The sequence below is a fragment of the Corella eumyota genome, chromosome 1 (genome assembly GCF_963082875.1).
Source record: "Corella eumyota chromosome 1, kaCorEumy4.1, whole genome shotgun sequence".
Lineage (NCBI taxonomy): Eukaryota > Metazoa > Chordata > Ascidiacea > Phlebobranchia > Corellidae > Corella > Corella eumyota.
Window position 1 is genome coordinate 15,879,648 of NC_137490.1, and position 21,193 is coordinate 15,900,840.

Here is a 21,193-nt window from a genome sequence, read left to right on the forward strand (position 1 = left end):
TTTTCTTGTCTTAAGACAATAATTACAAAACTAAACGGCGGTAATAATAATTTATTTGCTCAAATTGGTCATGTGACCCAGTTTCTTTGTCGTGATTGGTTAATAGCGCGTATATTAAAATGCGCAACGGCATTGTAGTAGCACGTCATTTGGATTTCGTTAAATTAATAAGCAGCTTGGTCATTTAACCAACAGCAGGTCTCTGCAAGATGTTCCTATGGGAAGCTTCGTTGGCGATCGCTCATAAATAATTGAGAAAATTGGGAGAAAAGGGCCAGTTAATGCTTGGCCTTGCGGGCAATAAAAAGAAATGCATGACGCTTACTTATTCAGTCTTTCGCTCAGGAAATGAGCTGCGCCTCGTTTTACTAGGCGGGAATTTCGCATTGTTGGTCAGATAGTAAAGCTAAATTGCCATATTAGTAGTTTTATTTGGTGCGTCATCAAAGCATTTAAGTAAATACTTACGGCTGTACGGCTATAGATTCGTTATTTTTTTGCTAGTATTAAACCGTTTTATCGCCAGAAAAACCCCAATAAAAAATATTAATTTATGTGTTGATTTTTAAGTTCAGTCTCGGTGTTGCTTTTGTTCTTCAAAGTTTAACAATATTTTTAACACAATCAATTTAAAAAGCTTAATTTGTTTTAGGTATAAATCATTTCATTATTTAAGTAGCTTTATATTTTTCTTGATTTAAATTTTAAAATGGCAGACCAACTTACTGAAGAACAGATTGCTGAATTCAAAGAAGCATTTTCTCTTTTTGACAAGGACGGAGATGGCACCATTACTACCAAAGAGTTGGGAACTGTTATGCGATCACTTGGTCAAAACCCCACCGAAGCTGAACTTCAAGACATGATTAATGAGGTAGATGCTGATGGAAATGGAACAATCGATTTTCCAGAGTTTTTAACCATGATGGCAAGAAAAATGAAGGACACTGACAGCGAAGAAGAAATTCGTGAAGCATTCAGGGTTTTTGACAAAGATGGCAATGGTTACATTTCTGCTGCCGAGTTACGCCATGTAATGACCAATCTTGGTGAAAAGTTAACTGACGAAGAAGTTGACGAGATGATCAGGGAAGCTGATGTAGACGGAGATGGTCAAGTTAATTATGAGGAATTCGTCAACATGATGACCTCAAAATAATTTTTTAGAAAAAAATTGACTATGTCGTCGTCCAAGTACTTGGTCGAACATAAAATATGTATATACAATAATCATTCCACTGATATAGACTATGCTAATAAAAATATAGTTTTTGGACTCTAATCAGCATGTTAATTATTAGCGTTTAATTTATTAATTGTTAAAAAATTATAAAATTGTTGTGTTTATTTTAATTTTCCTGTTTTTACAATGTAAACTTAGATTCTTTTAGACTGTAACATGTATCTCTGTAATTTGGTTTTATATCGCCTTGAATTAAAAGCTTTAAATCCCATGTTATATAACTTCACTCTTTGCACTGAAATACTTTCTTAAAATTTTGATTTAATAACTGGTTTAATAAACTGTAAAACATTTACACTTTTTTACATTTCTTTACCAAAAACTATTTCAATTTTCAATTAAATTTGTTACAAACCTTACAAAATTAAACGGGATTTTAGAAACTTACATGCAATTTATAGTACTGTTTATATTTGTGCTTAATATAATTCTGTTTTTGAAAATACATAGTAGCCAGAGAGTAATCTCTGTTTTTAAAAACATGTGTAATCGCTTAGTTCTGTACTAATTTTAGGTGGAAGAGTTAAGAATTCAATGTAACACATTACATTTTCTGTATAGTTTAAATCACAAATGAGAACCATGATTGTGCCTTTAGGACCAAGAGAATTTATTCCTTGTGGTCAACAAGCCTATTCTCAACACCCAGGTTAGCTTATTTTATTACAAAAAATTCCTAATATTTTTTTTAATGTTGAGGAGAAGTTAACTAAAAAAATTATATCTTGAGTATTTGCGATATAAATGGTGCAAAATACATGCATTATTGCTAATAAGCTGTTTTGCAAAATGTTTTAAACCGACCTATTTTGTACTGTGAAAACCACTGATTTATAAATTACAATGGTGTCTAGGGGAGACTATTATTTCCCACAGGGAATATATAGAACAAGTTTAAAGATAAGCAGCTGGGAAAACATAGTCAATGATTTATATATAATTTATGTTTAGACCATTTGATTGCATAATTACAAGCAAATATTTTAATTAAGGCGGGACAATGTCATGCTAAACTAAAAAAAAAATATGTTATTAAATTTACATTACATGACTTTTAACTTACAAAATAATGAACAAAATCCAAATTTTTTAAGCTAATAAATCGCCCATTCAAATTTAATTTTAATATACAAAGAGTTTTTGATTTACATGGTTCAACTGAATTGCAATTAAGTTTGCAGACTAGTCATATTGATTATTCTCAAACAATAATCTTTAGTGCTTTGTTTTAAATCTTATTTTGTGTTGTTTCCGTAATTATGTGAACTACTTTGTTTTATTAAAAGAAAATGTTTCTTATTATAGGTTTTCTTTGTCTGTATATACGAGATTCACAAAAGTTAGAAAATTCACAAAACAGTCTTCTTGGTACTTTTAGTCAAGTTACTTTGGAAGATAAACCTAAGGTATCGTATGCAAATAATGATTTAAAAGTTATAATAAAGCTTAATATTTATTGTTGATAAACCACTCGTTTTAAGTAAACTACTAGTTTCATGCACTAATATACATGCACAAATCTAGATTTTTTTTAATGTTGAAACTTTTGTTTTAGATTTTTGCCAATTCATATCCTTTGATTTTTGTTTAACCCAAAATTTTTTTTTGTTTAACGCATGTATACTTAATAATCTAACTTTTTACTGTAATTGTTGTTGGCTAGGTGGAAGACTCGTGGATAATGAGACTAAAGAATGGAATAGAAGAGGAATTATATGTGGCTGGACACACTGTGATCTGGAGTCGAGGTAACACTGTTCTCAAAACCTACACTGTGGATACTTTAATTAAACAGGTTAGTACTATTTTTTTTACTTAATGCTGAAGTGCATATACAATATTGAAGTCTCATTCTATATTTTACTGCATTACCTAGGTCAGATTTTTTTACTAAAAATTTATTTTTTTATTGATTTATTTCTTATTCAGGTAGTCTGGTGTGAATTTAACATTAATGGTGAAGATCCCCATCAGTTTGATCTTCCGAACACCACTGAACATCCGAGTATTGAGGGTGTTGCTATTGTGGCTGATGGCACAGTTCATGTTTTTACAGAAGAGGGTGACAATCATGACACGGCACTACCTTTTAAAGTAAAACATAATTTAACATAAGATAAATGGTTGCTGATTACTTAAAGTTTTAACGAAACTAAATAATATGCTATTATTATATAAGAAAAATTTTATTCTGTTAAATGGTGTAACAAAGAATATTTAAAGATAATTATTTTTTAAATATTGTTTCTTTCACCTTATAAAATGTGAAAACTACGTTTTAGCAATAGCATATAAGCTTGTTATTACATACAGGCTATCTTGTATACTAGGTTAAGGACACTTGGAACTTCAAGTATGGATTGTTGTTCGAAAGAAACAGAGCTTCGATGAAAAGTTACAGCTCAAACAGTCAAGGAGGTATTCCTGAAAACGATCTGACCACAATATTTTGTTTGCAACATCCTCTAAGAGAATTTTCGCCGATCATCACAAAAATGCAAGGCAAGCTATAAAAGCGTCATTAGCATTTAAGTTTTTTGTTTTTATAATATGTATTCATAATACCCACACAATTATTCTGCAAAGTGAATTAAACACATTTTTAAGTGCTTTCGATTAGAACAAACAAACTTTATTTGCTTAACTGATAAAAAATAAATTTTGGTTGATTTTGTTTGTTGGTAACTATGGTAATATACAAATGGTATATACTTAACTGATTTCTGTACATGACAACTTGTTTATTTAAAGTTGTAATTACACTTTTATGCAAACTAATATTCTCATAGTAACAGGTTTGTTTAGTATACAAAAAGTATACAAAAACATAACAAGGTTCTTAAAAACACCGGGTTTTATTTTTTTACCAAAATAAAAAAAGTTAAACCAAAATTGTCTTTTTTAATTCAAAAATTTAATTAACCATGAGATTTAAATTTTATATGTAACAAAAAAATTTTTAAAATTATATTTGTTTTTAGGTTGTGTTCGATACATGAACAAGACACATGAAAGTATTGTATTTTGTGAAGATGACTTCATCATGACATGTGATGAACATCAAGGTTTACACACTGTGTGGAGGGCCAGAAGAGTTTCTTCTGATGACATCAATGTTCTACAATCATCAAGAACAAACCAACAAACCCACAATCAAGTAAATGTTGGAAATTTGTATAAATAAAATTGCAGTATACTAAGCAATTTTGTTATAAGATTAAATGGATAATCTTTTGGGCAAACTAGTAAAACTTTGACACTTGCTCAGTTAAACAACAAAATTTTGTGTTTGTATACATTACAAAAATAGCTGTGGAAAGTTTGATTAAACCAATAAGGCTATAAGATTCAATTCCTGGCATAAATCCTAATTTAATTTGATTTTATGTGGATAAGGCCTGATTTTAAAAAACATTTTAAAATAACTTTTAACTGGAACTTATTTTCAGATAAACTCCAGTCTTTGTCACATCTCAATGTCAAGTTCAGGGATTTCTCCCTACAGGGGAAGTTATCGGGGTTCACCTGGGTACCAGAGTAATCAATACACAAGCAACAGTAACCTGATACCACCTGGTCTTACAAAAACTCCCAGAAATCCATCTCTGCAGCATTTCTCTCATACACCTCATTCCAGTAAAGCATTCTCTCCTAGTACTGGCTCAATGTTGTTTCAGAGGTGAGCAAAATTTTGTTTTAAAACTTGTTTTAAATATTGACAAGCCTTAACTATTTTTTAAATCATGTTTTATGTTAAAGGGTATTTGTATACTTCATTTAATTTTGAATAAGATAAATTTAATTTAGAAATAGTATATACTTAATAATTTGTAAAGTATTTATTTTAGTTATTGATATTAAGCTTAGGTGATTTAAAATTTATAAAGCATTTTAGATTTTATCCCCTTTTCTTAAAAAGGTTGAAAAAATATTTTGTATGCAATATTCATTTCATTACAAATGCATTAATATAAATTGAAGCTAATCTTATATTAATCTAGACAAAATGTCAACCATTGTATCACTCTTGCAATTAAAATACTGATTCTCAGTTGACAATTCTCTGATTAACCTTTTGTCAATTCAACAATGTGTTTAAACCTTTGACAGTTTTCAGGTCAAATCAATTATTTATGACAGGGGGCCTTATTGCTTAATTATTCATGTCCTTCTGCTTTTTAAAATATTGAATATTTTAATTATTGATAGATTTTTTGACCAAGGTATGAAGAATACCGTGCTTAAGAATATTAAATGTAAATTCATTTCAATGTAACAGAATTGTCAGATTTGATTACTTACATCAGGCAAAAAATTATTTGCAGTTTTATTCAAATCAAGTGTGTTGAGTTTTGTTTTAAATTTAAAAGAGGAATTTTCTGTTTTATTGATTTTAATTAAAGCATACAATTTTATATTAATTTAATTTCTTTATAATCAGTTTTATTTTTAATATCAATACAGTTTTTATAATTGAAAATGATTTTGATTCTATATAAAATGTACCCCATTTTTTTATACATTAGCTTAAATCTTGTAGGAGTTTATCGATTTTTCATATTTTGTAGCCATACTTTTTCACCATTGCGACACTCACCTCATATAACAAGATCACCATGCACTCCAGTATCACATGAGTCCTTGTGTCTAAACTACAGTGTTCATGAGACTGCTGAACCACTCAGACCAGAGTTATGTTTTGATCATATGTGGACTGAACCTTTAAACAGCACAAGAGAAGGATTGAGTGTTGGTTGGTATTAGTTTTTTGTTAATTATAGTCCGTTTTAAAAAAAAAATTTATATGGTTCAGTTGACTTAATCATTTTTTTAAATTTTTTTATATAAAAGCTTTATAGCAAAAATGGTTTAATGCTTTTGTTTATTTAATAAGGTTTATTATTTATTCACTTACACACCTGTGCTATGTATTGTGCACAATCAGTATATTGGTCCTTTAAGTTATACCTGTATTATTAATATATAAACATATTTTTACAATATCACTATAGTGATTTAATAATAGTTACCAAGCTACTTTATATTTTGTTGGAAAATAGTGTTTGTATTCTATTAAGAAAGGGGTTATTTAAACAATGAGAGTTCTCTATTTTTTATAACTGATTAAAAATTGTTTTACTTTTAGGTCGAGCTGGCAAAGTTTTTCGAACAAAAGATTTGTGTGGACAAACTTATCTTGTTTACCACTTGGACAACTTATTACAACTTAGATTGGTTAGATACACACAGAGCAACGATAAAACTCATCTTATATTTGGTGCTGTAACTTGCTTGCAAGCCAAAGATGCTGTGCCCCTCATTGTAAGTAAAAAAAATTCCTTTATATTATGTAATTAAATTTAGCCAATCATTTAAGACAGGGTTTACATTAATTTTTATTTTTTTTTAATAATTTTAGTTTTTTGGTGAACATATTTTTAAAAAAGTATGTTAAACACACGATCCCACATACTAATTTATTGTTTTTTTTAAATTGTTTAATTTAGTAAATAATTTTATGTACACAGGATCAGAATATGTTAGCAGTATTGGATCTCTCAGGTTCTGTAACTCTTTATAGTGGATTTACAAAGGTCAGTTTTATTTAACTGCCATAAAAGTTGTTTACTTTCAAATTGTTCTATTTATTTTAGTACACTAGCTTGAGATTTGATCATTTTTTTGATTGCCACTTAAAGTCAATATTTTGTTTCATATTTTATATTTATTTCTTGCAATAGAACCATCTTCAAGTTAATGATAAAGCAATATATTATGTCAATTATATAAAAATAACCAAAGTTAATTACGTCTGGAACTTAAAAATAAAGTTACACTATATTAAGACTAGGCTGTTGACCTTTTTTTTACTTCATTTAATAAAAAAAATGATTTGGTATTCAAATTTTAAATTAGTAAAATTCTTGTTTTTTTAATCACTTTTATGTTAATTTTAGGTTGTAAAAATGCATGTGAGTGGAATTCCGATGAATTCTTTAAGTTTGTCTCATGGCTTACGTAACACCAACTCTGTACCCAATACCCCTCAACCTATCAGCACCCCTGCTCACCCGAGTCGACCTACTAGTGTGATGGGAAATTTAGAAGAGGTAAATATATTCCTGCTAGTTTTTGATTCGATTTTAAAAGTGATACTGGGTTTGATTATTTGCAAAATTTTGTGTTTTATAAGTATTTAATCATACAATTCTAACAAACTTTTGGTATATTTTATTGTTTAACTATTTAGTTGTTTAAAGGGTAGCCTGCTAGTCAACACCATAATTACTTTAATGAAATCCAAATTAAAAAAACACACTAATATATTTAGGTTAGTTTACTCTCTCCTGTCCAAGAGCTGACATATAGTGGGGATGACATCGGCATTTTAACTGGTGATGAGTTTGCATTTTCAACTGCCGGGATGACATCAAAATTGAACAAGTTACCGCATGTTGTTGGATCGACAATTATAATGGAACTTACCAGTGGGGGACATTACAAGGTTGATGTTCCGCCTCTCTGCTCTTCAAAATTAGGTTTGTGAAAGCCTATTTTAATTTATACACTTTCACTATTAAAAAATATATACTTTTTGTTTAAATTTCTTTTTTACAAATTTTTTGAAATTTTGATTAGTAAAAACTTGCCTGCAAGCTTTACAATACATGCTACCCACCGACACTTACCTCTCTTATGCCACCAAGTGGTACAGCACGAGACATGCTCCTGGAGCATTAAATGGATGTCGATCAGAATGGAACTTGTTTGTGGATTGTTTGTTAGACTACCTGGGGTATTCCCCAGCTCGGAGAACTGTGAATTTAATGCACACAGGTGCAGAGGGTGACTCGCTTATGGAGGTTTGTTAGATTATTTTTTTAGCTCATGTGCACTTCGATATTTTAATTTAATTTTTTTTTATTAGATTATGTGCATTTTATTTTTTTAAAATTAATTTCTCGTTTTTTGTTAGTTTGATGTTTCTGCCTCACCTGTGGTTGCTGCCAAGAAATCCAAACCAATGCAAGATACTACATCATCACAGGTTTGGCTTATTAAAAAAAAACTTTATCTTGGATAAGAAAACAACAGCTTAAATATGTATAATAATTTAATATTAACTGGTAATTGCAATAGGATTGGGATTATCTTGTTTCGAAGAAATCAAATGTGAACGATCAAATGGATTCTTCTGATGATACAAAAGAGGGAGGTGATCAAATGGATATACTCACCAGTGATTTTATCATGCCACAACTTCAACTTTTTGTTAGTACAAAATTTTTTATGATTTTTTTGTTTGGTAAATCACAAAAAAATTTTTTTTTAATTTAGAGCACCTCATATCGGCGTCGAAGTGTTGATTCCTCATTGGCTGGAGACACCAGCCATGCAGCCAATCAAATGCTAGTTTGTGTTTTTTCAGCTCTTCACTTGGTTTATGAGGTAAAAAAAATTAATAATGTGATATTTTAAATGTATTGTAAAAATGTGATTTGTTTATTATATAGTTAAATAAAAGCATAACAAAATATATTTATTAATTATTCTAATATTTTTGCTCTTTTTATTTCAAATTTACCAATTTCTTATTAAAATTTATTTTTTGTAGGACCAAAAGTTGTCTACTCTTACTTGGAGTAACATTGAATTAATGTCACCTTTGTTGTTTCGGATCGCCACCAAACTTAATTTTAACAAATTTCTTTATAATTATTCTTTGGATAATCCAGTGTTGCTTAAAAAATATTTGTCACAGAAATTTCAAGACCAAATCAGTAGCTTTGATGAAGGTAATTCTACTAAAGTGAATATTTAAAAAAAAATTAAATGCTATTAGTTTAATATACTCGTTGACTGGTTCGTTAAAAGTTGCAACGTGTAAAAGAGCATCACAAACAGCATTTTTTTAACTTTAAGGTCCTTCAAATTAGACATACTTATAATTTCTCCATTAAGCTTTATTATATACAGATATCTAGGTTATTTTGAAATGTTTTTAAACAGATTTTTTGTTTTTGCAGAAGCCAGCAACAAAATGATGGGTTGTTTTTCTGAAACTTTTTCTCCCTCGATATTTAGCAACTTATGTGAAATAATGAAAAAAGGAAAATGTGAAAATCCATTTCCTTACATTCCTGGTGTGACTTTAAAAACTGAAAGAATATTTAAAGTATGAAAAATCTAATTTAAAAAAATAATTTTATTTTTTCTGTTGAAATTGTACGCAATTGACATGATAAATTATGATGTATTACTTTATATCCTTTTCAAGCATATCAATTTTTTTTTTCAAATTGTGTTTTAAAAATTTTTAAATTTACCATTATATTTTCAATAACATTGAAAATTTTACAATTTGTATTACGTAATCTTATACATTTTAACAGATTTATGACTTTTTATTTAATGATTCAACAACTCCATCCACCATCAAATTTCCACCATTAATCAAAACTGCTTTCAAGTAAGACTTTTTAAAATAAATAATTATAAAAAATAAATAAAGAATGAATTTTAAAATATTGAAATAACATATAACCAAGTAGGACACTAATTAGTTCATCTACCAGCTACATAAAATTAAAATTCTGTTTCTAATTTTAAAATATTTTGTTTTTAAATATCTTTTTTTTTTTTTTTTGCTGTGTTTCTTTAACTGGTGTTTCTTTAAAGTAATTTTTGATTTTTGCAGTGTTTCTTTAACTGGTGATGATGATATTAAGACCTCAAAAGAAGTTAATATTTGTGGAAACACCCAGGAAGGAAAGATGTTGTCGTATATGGTGTCGGTTGGAATTGACTCGGACGATTTAATGACATGGCCACAGGGTGTCTCCCTTCCTGTACAACATGCTCTACAAAAATGTTCAGAAAATCCTGATCTTAATTTACCTGTTGAAGCTTTAAAATTGCTGGGTAAGTTTTTATACAAAAACATTAAAAATTTCTATTTTTATAAAAGTTAAAGAATATAAATATTAATATTTTTAGCATGCTTTACCTAGCAATGGTAATTTTTTAACATTTTAAAATATTATGTTTACGATAGGTCGAAGTGATCTTGTATCTCAGATGTCGGATAATGCTGGGGATTGGAAAGATGCTTCTTTGAGTCCAAGTACTGACCCTATGAGGTGATAGCATTGTTTAAATATATTTATGAGAAAAAAACTTTTAATGCTGGTTACGTTTATTGCCATTTATTTCTGCTGAATAATAGACATTTTAAAACTAAAATAGGTTCATAAAAATGAAGGTAAAGTTTTAGGTAAGAATATATAAGAATAATTTTAAGTTTATTAAATTAGAAATTGAATTTGTAACTTTTAGGTACGTATGGTCAGACATGAACAATCGTCAGAACGAAAAAGAAAGTGAATTTCTGTCGGCACTTGAGGATGATGACGATAAACCAAGTAATGGAGATAAAAAGAAAAAAGATTCACTTGACGATAATGTCACAAGGTTCTTAATTTATATTCCAAGTTTTTAAATAATATTAAAAATATGATCACTAAAGTTTATTTTTTTAGTACATTTGCATGATAGAGGTTTTTATGTAAAATTTAATAAGATAAAAAAAAAGTTATTTTAAAAATGCTAACTGCAAAGTTGGAAAAAAGTTTAAATTGTTATAATTAGCCCCCTGTAAATTGGTGTAATACCAAACTTTGTAATTGTTGAAAACTTTGTTAAAAGGCTGATGTTTCCAAATGACCACAGAATTGCTGATGCTCATAATTTATTAAAATCCAATCAACCTTGTAAAATACATCTTACTCAATTAGCCGGTGTGGAGTAAGTAAAAACTTCAAAAAATTTGACATAATTGTTAGGTTACCCATTAGCATAAATAAGAATACTCTTTTTTTTAAATCAGTACAAACACTAATATCTGTTTTAAACAAATAAAAAATAAATTTTTTTTTCTGATTTAAATTTAGTGACAAGGAATTTTTGGAACAAAAACAAGCTCGTTTAATGCAACTACTCAATAGAAACATGGCGTTAAGTGTTGGCAGGGGAATGCTTTTGTATAGGTAGAAAATATCTTAAGAATACAAAATATCAATTTTTTCATTAAAACTTTGCTGACTTTATCTGATCAAAAATCAAGTTTATGTTACTAATAAGTTAAATGTAATTAAGATTTCATGATTAATTTTAAGATGTTAAGTAGAAGGCCAGTTAATAATCTCCGTGAATTGTATAATATTTCGTTTAATTTTTAGGACTCAGTCTTCATCTTCAGTTGAAGCCTTAAATGTTGAAGATCTTAATCTCACTGGGAAAGATTCAAGGTAAATTCAATAATTTCACTTATCGCTTACTTCTTATATTTAATTTTGTAATTTAAAAAATATAAAACTTGTATTTTTCAGCAATTCCACCATAACTTTAACAAACAGTAGTGTTGAGTTTCCAGTGGAAATGGCAGATTGGCCTTTATTTCATAATGGAGTGGCTGCTGGCCTTTCTGTACAACCTAATCGCGTAAGTAACCAAAAGGATTTTTGTATTTTTTGTAATATATACTTAGACCAATTTGTTTTGTGGCTTTAGAATTCTAAATTTATTAATACTTATTTTGCATACTAATTGAATTTTTATTATGAATTCAAGAAATAAAAGACTTCATGATTTTTAGGACAATCCATCTTGGATCCACATGTACCAGGCTTCTACTGAAATAACTTCACCTGATGAATTTGTGGAACCTACTTTTGAACATGCTGGTTGGTTTTGCGATATTGAATCTTTATAGAAAAATATTAAACGCTGTTTCAAGAACTTATATTTATAGTTGAGAGTCATGTCACATTTTTATTTTTTAAATCTACTTTGTTTTTAAACTACTGTTGTTTTTTCTAACATTTTAGGCGCATTATTGGGTTTGGGATTGAACCACCACTTGAAAGAACTCCAAACTTTAAATGTTCACAATTATCTTCAAAAATCCCATGAAATGACAACTATTGGTCTACTGTTGGGGCTTGCCTGTGACAAGTAAGATTAATTCAGCATAACCTTTTAAATTGATTGTTGTTATTATTGCTTTAAACAAATAACTTAAAATAATACTTTGGCTTTTTAAAAAATAGTTTTTTTTGTTCACATATTTAAATTTTCCATGATTAATAAATAAATTTACATTTATCAAAATCTCATGCAGATGTGGAAGTTGTGATTTATCTACAATGCGAGTTTTAAGTGTTCACATAAGTGCATTATTACCTTCATCTTGCACTCAACTTGATATACCTTACCCTATACAAACTGCTGCAGTGATGGCAGTCGGGTTCTTGTATCTCGGTTCATCACAGAGGCTGGTGGCTGAAGTCATGCTAAAAGAAATTGGTAGGATTTAGAATTTTTTTAAGCTTTTCAATGTGTTTTAACAAACCTTTGTAAAAATATGTTGTATATGTATATATTTATTGCATAACTTGATATATTCTTTTTTGTTTATGAAATTAGAAGATTTTTATTTATTTATTAACAAATGCAAAATCTAAATAACTTCAATGTGTAAAAACTTTAATAACTACTAGGACCAACATTTTGATAATCTCTTATTTAAGATCGATCACCCAGCTCAGAACTTGAGGGAATGACAGACAGGGAATCTTACGCATTATGTGCTGGTTTCTCTCTTGGAATGGTTACTCTCGGTCAAGGTGATCATTTATTTGAGCTTCAAGATTTAAACATGGCAGATCAGTTGTATCATTATATGACCGGGATGAGAAAAAGGCCAACTTTGTCAATACCGTAAGAGTTTGTCTTAAGAAAAAATACTAAAAATATTTTTTGTTAAAATCTAAGGTATTTTAAAAGACATTTTTTAACTTTTAAAATAAATACCTAAAAAATCCTTTAAAAAATTTACCTTTTTAGTACCAATAGTGAACATTACAACCCAGGAACTCACTCGAGTCAAATTTTAGAAGGAGATCGAGCAAATACTGAGGTCACTGGACCAGGTTCAACTATGGCACTTGTTCTCATGTTTCTAAAAACTAACAACAAGTAAGTTTTAATAAATTAATTTTTTTTTAAACCATTTTTTGAAGGTTTGAAAACAGCTTAAATACTTTCTTTTTTCTTTAATTGTAAAATAATTCTAGTAAAATCTAATTTAATGTATAAAATCTTGGGTATGTTGTGTATTTAAAGGTTACTTTGCAAGACAAAAATCTCTAAATTTTTCCTTTAGTGCTGTAGCAGACTGGTTTATATCACCTGATACCTTGTCCTTATTAGAAACCATCAGACCACAACATTTACTTCTTAGAACTATGACCAGAGCTCTTATATTATGGGATAAAATGATCCCCTCTGTAGATTGGGTGAGACAGTTTTTTTGTTAAAACGTTTAAGTCATACAATTAAAATACTTCTTTAAAATTTATCAAACTGTAAAATGATTTTGTAAACTATATTTAAATTTGTGTTTCTGTTGTTAACATTGTTAAAATAAGATTTAATTAAATGTTGTTTTGTTTATGATAGGTTGAGAGTCACATACCCCATGTTATTCAAGGTCATTTAAACAACACAGAAGGTCAACGACCACAGATTATAGGTGATGAAGAGGTCGACGATCACACGGTGCTGCAATGTCATGCTTCAATTATTACTGGAGCATGTCTTGCTCTTGGACTTAAGTAAAAAAAAAATTTTGTTTCTTGTTAAATACTTTTGATAAAAAGATATAAACAAAAAATTAAGAATTTAATAAATTTAAGCTTGTAATTTTTTTTGCAAAGGTTTGCAGGCTCACAAGAGAAAACTGCATTTGACACAATTCTTCATTTCTTTAACTTTTTTCTGTCACTATGGAAACAACCCGGTGCTAATTTACCAACACACCCGCTTGAAGTAAATATACTAAACTTACTTTTAACACTTTAAATGTTCTTGTTATTAAATGTTATCTGAATTTTTTAGGTAATTGGTCATCGATTGTTTGAAACTTGCTTGTGTTCCTGTCTTATATCACTTTGCATGGTTGTTTCTGGTAGTGGAAATCTACAAGCTCTTCAGGTTAGCTATCTTGTTGTAATTATCTTTTTAATGTGATTTAAAAATAAATTTGATCATGTAAAGGCATTGTATAGTTGTACAAAGTCGTTAATATATATATTCTTAATATAGTTATGTAGATACCTACACTGTGCTACTGAAAATGATGTTAATTATGGAATGCAAATGGCAGCGCATATGGCTCTGGGGTTTTTATTTTTGGGTGGTTGTAGGTAAGAATTGTTGTTAAATTTTAGCTTTCTTAAATTTTTAAAAGAAATGAAACGAAAAAAATTGATTCTTATTGATTACTATGTTTCTGTATTAGATACACACTGAGTACCTCCAATAAAGCGATAGCCTCCCTTCTTGTAGCAATATATCCACGTTTCCCTGTTAAATCAACTGATAATAGATATCACTTGCAGGTATATAAACTATACTTTCCACAGGAATAAAATAAGATAGTTTTATGTTTTGCCTATTACTGTATTAAAGATTTTTACATGTATATATTTTTGCAAATTTTTTTGAAATTTTAAATAAGGTAATCAAAGTATCAAAAATAAAAATAATAAGTAAATCCTTAAAATCACAGGCATTAAGACATATGTATGTGATGGCCACTGACAAAAGGTTAATGGTTCCAATTGATGTAACCACACAACGACCATGTTATGCCAGAATAACACTTGAATATCTTCCCTCTTTTGCTTGTTCTTCCACAACTAAAGTGTCAATGATAGCTCCTTGTGTTTTACCTGAGACATGCTTTTTAAGTTGTGTAAGTATTTTTGAAAATAATTTTTTTAATACTAAAATTTTTAATTTAATTTTCTTCTAAATGAATATTATAGTTTAATATATTTTGTAGCAAAATTAAAAAATATTTAATAAGTTTATTAATATTTGATTTTTAATGTGTTGTGAAATTTTTTTTAAATTTAGATTTATATTTACATAGAATTGGATATTTTTTATAAATGTGTCTAAAAATTTTTTTAATTTTGTCAAAAATATAGATATCAGTGGATGACAAAAGACATCTTCCAATGTCAATAAATGTTGCAAAACAAAGTGAAAAACTTCAGCATATAATTAACAATGGGTTGTATGTTCAACTTAAACCGGGCTGTCTACCTTACATACAAGATCCAAAAGTAAATTGTGTTTTAAAAAAAAATATTTTTTTTTAATTAAGTTGTACAAAAAATGTTCCGTTTTTTTTTCAAGTTGAAATTTTAACTTTATATAAACGTTTAGTTTTCTTCTTTTTTTTTAAAGAATTAACTTAAAATTTTTAGGGACATTGCAGTATTTTTAGCCAAAAAAGATCTTTATTAAACAAAATGCAAACTGGTTTGTACACTGAAGAAAATTTAGCCAATACACTAAGTGAAATATGTAAAACTAATGAAGGTAATTTAAGTAATTTTTAATTAGTAATGTAACCAAAAATGCTGTTAAATATTTTTAATGTAAAAATAAATGTTTTTTTTATGATTAAATAAATATTTAATTTTTTTTAAATCAATACCAAATAAAGTGTATTAAATATGGGGTAAAGGTGTTGTGTGGTATCAATAACATCTAACTATACACAAAAATGATTCATAAATTAATAGATATTCTGAAATTAAACATATGCTAACAATTCATGATATCATTACTCATATGTCATAAAATTGTTTTGTAATTGTAATCAATTTGTCATTTTGTTTTAATGATATTACTACTATAAGTGACATAATAAAATAGTACAGTGCCTAATGACTATTTAAAATATTTTAATATTGGTAGTAAATATCAATAAATCATTACTAGAAGAATGCAAAATTTATATTTAACCTTATCTATTTCTAAACATTACAGAACAAAAAAACACATTACCTCGATTGATTTTACTATTAGATGATAGAGAAAACTTTGGAAAAACATTTTTCATCTATCTTAGTTTGTTGCAGGTATAAATTGCACATATTTATATAACAATACTATTTTTAAATATTTGCACTTACTTAGTTAGCTTATATATATATAATAAATATGATCTTCACACTTTTTCTAGATTTGTTCGAATTTTGACGAAAAAATGGTTTGTCCTGAATCTTTAGCAATTTGGCAAATTCGACTAACAACCAGCTTCTTTTCGAGAGAAAATAAAACTGTTTTGGCCGATAAGTTGGTACAGACAATGACATCAAAACTTGACAATTTTTTCGAGAATTTTAGTTGTGGTAAGACTGGTCTAATATAGCAACAGAAACCTTACAATTTTTTATTTAATTTGTCTGCATTTCTTTGGACAAGATTTAATAGCTTTTTTTTTAAATTTAACTTATAGAGGGGTTGTTATTTTAGAGACCTTAGACCTTAGATAATATTTTAATTAATGATTAATATATGGTATATGCAGAACATACAATATTATTATTTTTAGAACACAAAACTCTGTTGCAATCAGTTTTGGCTTTCAAAAACTTAGGTTCGGTTATAACAACTAGGCTCAGGAGTTCTCAAAATTTTCAGTCGGTTGCTGACGGAGAAAAATTATCAACTATTCGCTACTTGGCTTGTTATTTGGTTTACAATTCAGTTCTTACTTTGTTCACTGACAAATCTGCCCCGATGTCGCCTGTGAAACGAAAAGGTGCGCAGGAAAACAAAGTGTTAGCTGATATGATGAAGCTTAGGCAATTGAAAGAGTTGGGGCTAAGTGATAACACAAATTTATTCAACTTATGGTATTCGTCCGTTAATGTTTAGTTTTCAATCATATTCTTTTTTATTTAACAAATTTAGTTCATAGATCCTTTTGTGCCAAACTTTGCCTTTTTTGTGATAATATCGTTTTTTGTTTGCTATTTGTGCTATGTAAAAATATCACTGCCTTTTACGATAAATCTAAGTAGCCCTCAAATTTTTTAATTTACCCATTGTTATTTAGAAGTAAATACTAACTAAAAGACTTAGGCTTCTGGATACTTTTACCAATTTTTTAAAAATTTTTGTTTGTAAAATCACATCTTCAAGGTTGGCAGTGTAGCTTAGCTACATTAAAATTGTTTCATTAATCAAATTAATTTTAAAACTAATAAAGCCAATGTTTTGTGACTAAAACACACAAATGTATTTATTGCTTGAAGGCTGCTAAATACCAAACAAAACAGTGTTGGTTTAACGGAAATAAAATTGACATGCTATTTAGAAAAAAACGTATTCAAACGCAGCGTAAGAAACTCTACAAAATTCATACGACTTAAAGCCTTATGTAGAAGTGCGAAATAGGCTTAAATTAACCGGCAGCGTGGTGTAGTGGTAAGAACTCTTGCTACACAACACGTGAGGTTCTGGGTTCAATCCCCACTGATTTCATGCTGTATCGCACTTGAGTAAGGCGCTATAAACGGTATGAACTCCTGCTGAGCCAGCACTTAATCAGCAGCATAATTACCGGGCAATTATAGTCTTTATAATATCTCAAACTGCCATAGGCAACTCGAGACTGGGTCGGAGTAACTTATGTTACTCTATGTTTAAGTCGCGCATTCGACTTTCCCACATCGAGGATAAAGATATACAAAAAAAAAATAAAATGTAACAATATTTGCTGTGCTACATTGTTTTATACACTACATTGCACTTATCGGGTTATTTGATACAGTTTTAGTGAGTTTACTTATTTTAAAAGTGCATGTTTAATGTACATAAATGGTCGATAAATACGAGCAATTTACAATTTTACAGTATGATATCATCAAAATACACATGAAAATGACAAAATGAAGATAAATTGTTAAAAGTATAATTTACTAACTTAAGTCGATTTATAAAATAAGGTCTTTCAAGTAGCTTTTTTTGCTTACTACTTGGGGTTCTGTTGCAGCGGTAGAATTTATTTATTTAGGCTACATATTGATGTTAAACGTTGTGCTAACATTTTCATTCCACAACCTCGACTTTAGTTTTGCGACAACTTCCAAACAAAAACAGTTTGTCTCTCCAAGAAGCAAAGGAAAATATCAGGCTGAAGACGTTTACAATTAGGTTGGCTGTAGTTAAAAGCTGACCTATAATCCCAGAACTTTCGCCTCTTCCAAACACGGCAAGCAAAATAATTAACAGAATGTCAGAAGCTACGCATGTAATGGTACATGCAGCCAATCTTTTAATCAAACTTTTGATATTTTGTTCGTGTGTACCGCTCACTACTCCATTAGGATTGTTAACATGTTTCTTTAATGGATATATTACCAATGCCAATAACAAAGCCTGTAACGAAAAATGCAATTTAAATAAGATGTACTATCTTAAGAGCGTAAACCCGAAACACGAACAATTCGCTTTAAAAAAGGCTAGGCAAGCTAATTTTATACCTGTTGTATTATTCCGAGAATCGGCAAAATGGCGATGCGAACCCATCTCGGGTAATTTGTGTTTTCTCTTAGACAACCAATGGAAGATTTACTAAACGGAATAGCAGACAGATTGAGTACAATAACGCTTGTTATAAGACTTATAACGGTAACAGAAAGCATGCTTATGCTTACAGCACGCAAGCAAGAATTTGTGAGGTGGCGAATAGCTTTAGTTGAGTACAATCTATGCTGGCGATACCATAAGGTAAGATACACAGCGACAATGCCAAAAGCGTAAAATATTATTGTAAATTGAAATGTAATAACACACGCTTTTTCCGACCTCCAACCATAAGCCAACTCAATTTGTGAAATTGTGGAGTAGAGAAAAGTAAACACAACAGCTATCGTCAGAAGAATGCTATTTATGTTTTTTCCCAAAATACGCATGCAGTACTTTCGTTTTTGCGCCAAGGTTTTAGGCTTGGGTGTTCTGGTCGTAACTTGAACCTGTGATCGCGTATGTTGCGGTGTTTGTGAATTATTAAGTTCGCTCATTGGAACAGCATTAGTCCTAGCTGCGGTTCCCTCCGTGCTTTGACTATTCCGCAAAGCGTCTGATGACGTTGAATTCGTAGGTTTTGATTTTCTGGCAATAGAAGCTATAACAGCTATCATAAGGTAAGCCGAAAGTGCGAGAAGCAGAGCAGAAGGTATTTGATATGCTATCCATAAATCGCTCATGTAGTAATCCGATGTAGTTGTATTTAAGATTTCCGTTGTCGTTCTCGGAATCTCTGTTGTATTATTCATTTTTACAGTAACTTATTTAATATAGTAAATTACGCCTTTACCTATAGCAAAAAAATAAGGTTATTTTTGTACAAATAATTTGTTGCTCTAACTTTGTACTTAAATTGTATTACAATGTCTGAGTTTTGACGACATATGAAAAAAAACGTTTTTTTTCTAAAAAGAAGACGTGACTGACTTGCCTGAATCTTTAAAAGTTGAATTTCTAAACACAATCTAACTTCCGGGCGTAAATAACTATTAATCAGTCAATAAATTTAGACTCGGAGTTTTTACTTTTTCTATATTCGGCTCCGGCTATTTGTGTGCAACGATATTTTAGAAAGAAGGCAATTTTTAATTAATAATGCATATTATAAATCAAAATTTTTACAAATAACTTTTTTTAGGAATTCTTTTGTTTAAACAATAAAACAAAATCTTTCAAGCTAAACTAATTTTTATAGAGTAAATAATTTGCTGACTGTGGTAATCCTTTTTTGTAATATTTCATTTTTCTAACTTTGCAATGTCTCCATTTGTAATTAAATACTAATTCAAATCCTTACAGTGTAAGCGTCGTAGCGATACGCTACACTCTTCCCTTAATTACCCACGTTAAGTATACGTTTTAGTGATACAGCGACAGACGATATTACTAATTAAGTGACAGGTAGCCTACGTTGCTAATTACACAGAAGCTACTGCAGTAATACATGTCGTTTCGATCAAAACAGTAAATAATTTATGCAATCAACTGATGGAATCTAATGAATACGTCTTTAAATCATTATTCACCACATCCGTCAAAAATAGCTCGAATGCATAGCGGTTGATATTTAAACAAGCACGACTTGGTAAATCATGAATAATAAAGGTGGTTTTGCGTAATTTTTGGTATTTTTGTTGTTTACGCTATGCCAAATTATATTTTTTTATTAAAACGCATTTAAAATTTTAATATTTACTCCAACTTTGTTTTAATAACGTTTAAATAAAGGGAGACCACGCAATCTTTTTTTCTTTATTTATATAACACGAATGTTTATTTTTAGTTAATTTCTAGCTTATCATAAATTTTTAAAGCTTAACTTTAGCTGCGCATAGTTTCGTTTTGACAAATATAAATCTACTTGTAACTTTCCACTAATTATGTTTGCGTTTTGTCTTAATTGACCTTTTTACTTTGCTGCCTTACAACAATCCTATTAAAAACCATGTATTTATTTAATTTCATCCAAATCAAAATGTAAATACTTTCGGGCGGATACAGATTGTTTATGTTTGAATTGACGATTAAAATTATTGACAATAATTAATGTTGCCTGGCCTAGAGTGTCGATTGATCAAAATAAATTTAGCGTTTTTAAATCTTTACCAATTAAAAACTAACAGGTAAATTGAAAATACATTCTGAAAATATAAGTGAAGCTTATACGCAACTTCTTTAAATGACTGCTCTAATTTGCAAGCAATTTTAGAATATTTTAAATAATTTTGTTAATATATACACAAAATTGTTTATTTTGGATTCTATGCTTATTGAGCAAAACTATTTTTTTCCTTGTTGGACCGTAAAAAAAATTATTTAGTTGTTGGACCGTGTAAAAAACACGATGGAAAAAGATACATTACTTCTAACTTAACATTCTGATCATTTTCTGAAAAGATTTTTAAAATGTTTGTTTATATGTTACCAAATAGGAATAGGTTATTTTTGTTTTTTTTTGAGTCAAATTGCTGCATGACTTAATCAGTAATACAAATA

General features: G+C 29.0%; 3 protein-coding genes across 3 annotated transcripts; 2 read left to right on the forward strand and 1 right to left on the reverse strand.

Annotated features, from left to right (window-relative positions):
• The first annotated feature begins 642 nt into the window (after positions 1–642).
• Positions 643–1,757, forward strand: LOC145756923 (calmodulin-alpha-like). Its single transcript, XM_082572404.1, has one exon. The coding sequence runs from the start codon at positions 710–712 to the stop codon at positions 1,157–1,159; it is 450 nt and encodes a 149-aa protein (XP_082428530.1). The 5' UTR covers positions 643–709; the 3' UTR covers positions 1,160–1,757.
• On the forward strand, positions 1,757–17,420 carry LOC145756891 (anaphase-promoting complex subunit 1-like). The gene is made up of 43 exons (XM_082572402.1): positions 1,757–1,892; positions 2,549–2,649; positions 2,907–3,038; positions 3,173–3,337; positions 3,574–3,745; positions 4,225–4,400; positions 4,693–4,922; positions 5,812–5,996; positions 6,390–6,565; positions 6,772–6,837; positions 7,201–7,353; positions 7,575–7,782; positions 7,883–8,106; positions 8,220–8,291; positions 8,384–8,515; positions 8,582–8,692; positions 8,859–9,039; positions 9,271–9,419; positions 9,637–9,713; positions 9,942–10,165; positions 10,299–10,383; positions 10,580–10,714; positions 10,949–11,047; positions 11,194–11,289; positions 11,482–11,550; positions 11,632–11,743; positions 11,898–11,985; positions 12,130–12,256; positions 12,423–12,607; positions 12,832–13,021; positions 13,148–13,279; positions 13,467–13,599; positions 13,763–13,917; positions 14,020–14,131; positions 14,201–14,296; positions 14,408–14,508; positions 14,604–14,703; positions 14,874–15,059; positions 15,298–15,435; positions 15,580–15,694; positions 16,148–16,239; positions 16,344–16,512; positions 16,716–17,420. Exons 1-43 carry the CDS (start codon positions 1,817–1,819, stop codon positions 17,039–17,041), a joined length of 6,051 nt encoding a protein of 2,016 aa, XP_082428528.1. The 5' UTR covers positions 1,757–1,816; the 3' UTR covers positions 17,042–17,420.
• LOC145756907 (uncharacterized) lies at positions 17,388–19,482 on the reverse strand. Its single transcript, XM_082572403.1, has 2 exons — positions 18,652–19,482; positions 17,388–18,547 (listed from the first exon to the last, which is right to left on the reverse strand). Exons 1-2 carry the CDS (start codon positions 19,444–19,446, stop codon positions 18,218–18,220), a joined length of 1,125 nt encoding a protein of 374 aa, XP_082428529.1. The 5' UTR covers positions 19,447–19,482; the 3' UTR covers positions 17,388–18,217.
• Between the last annotated feature and the right edge of the window lie 1,711 nt (positions 19,483–21,193).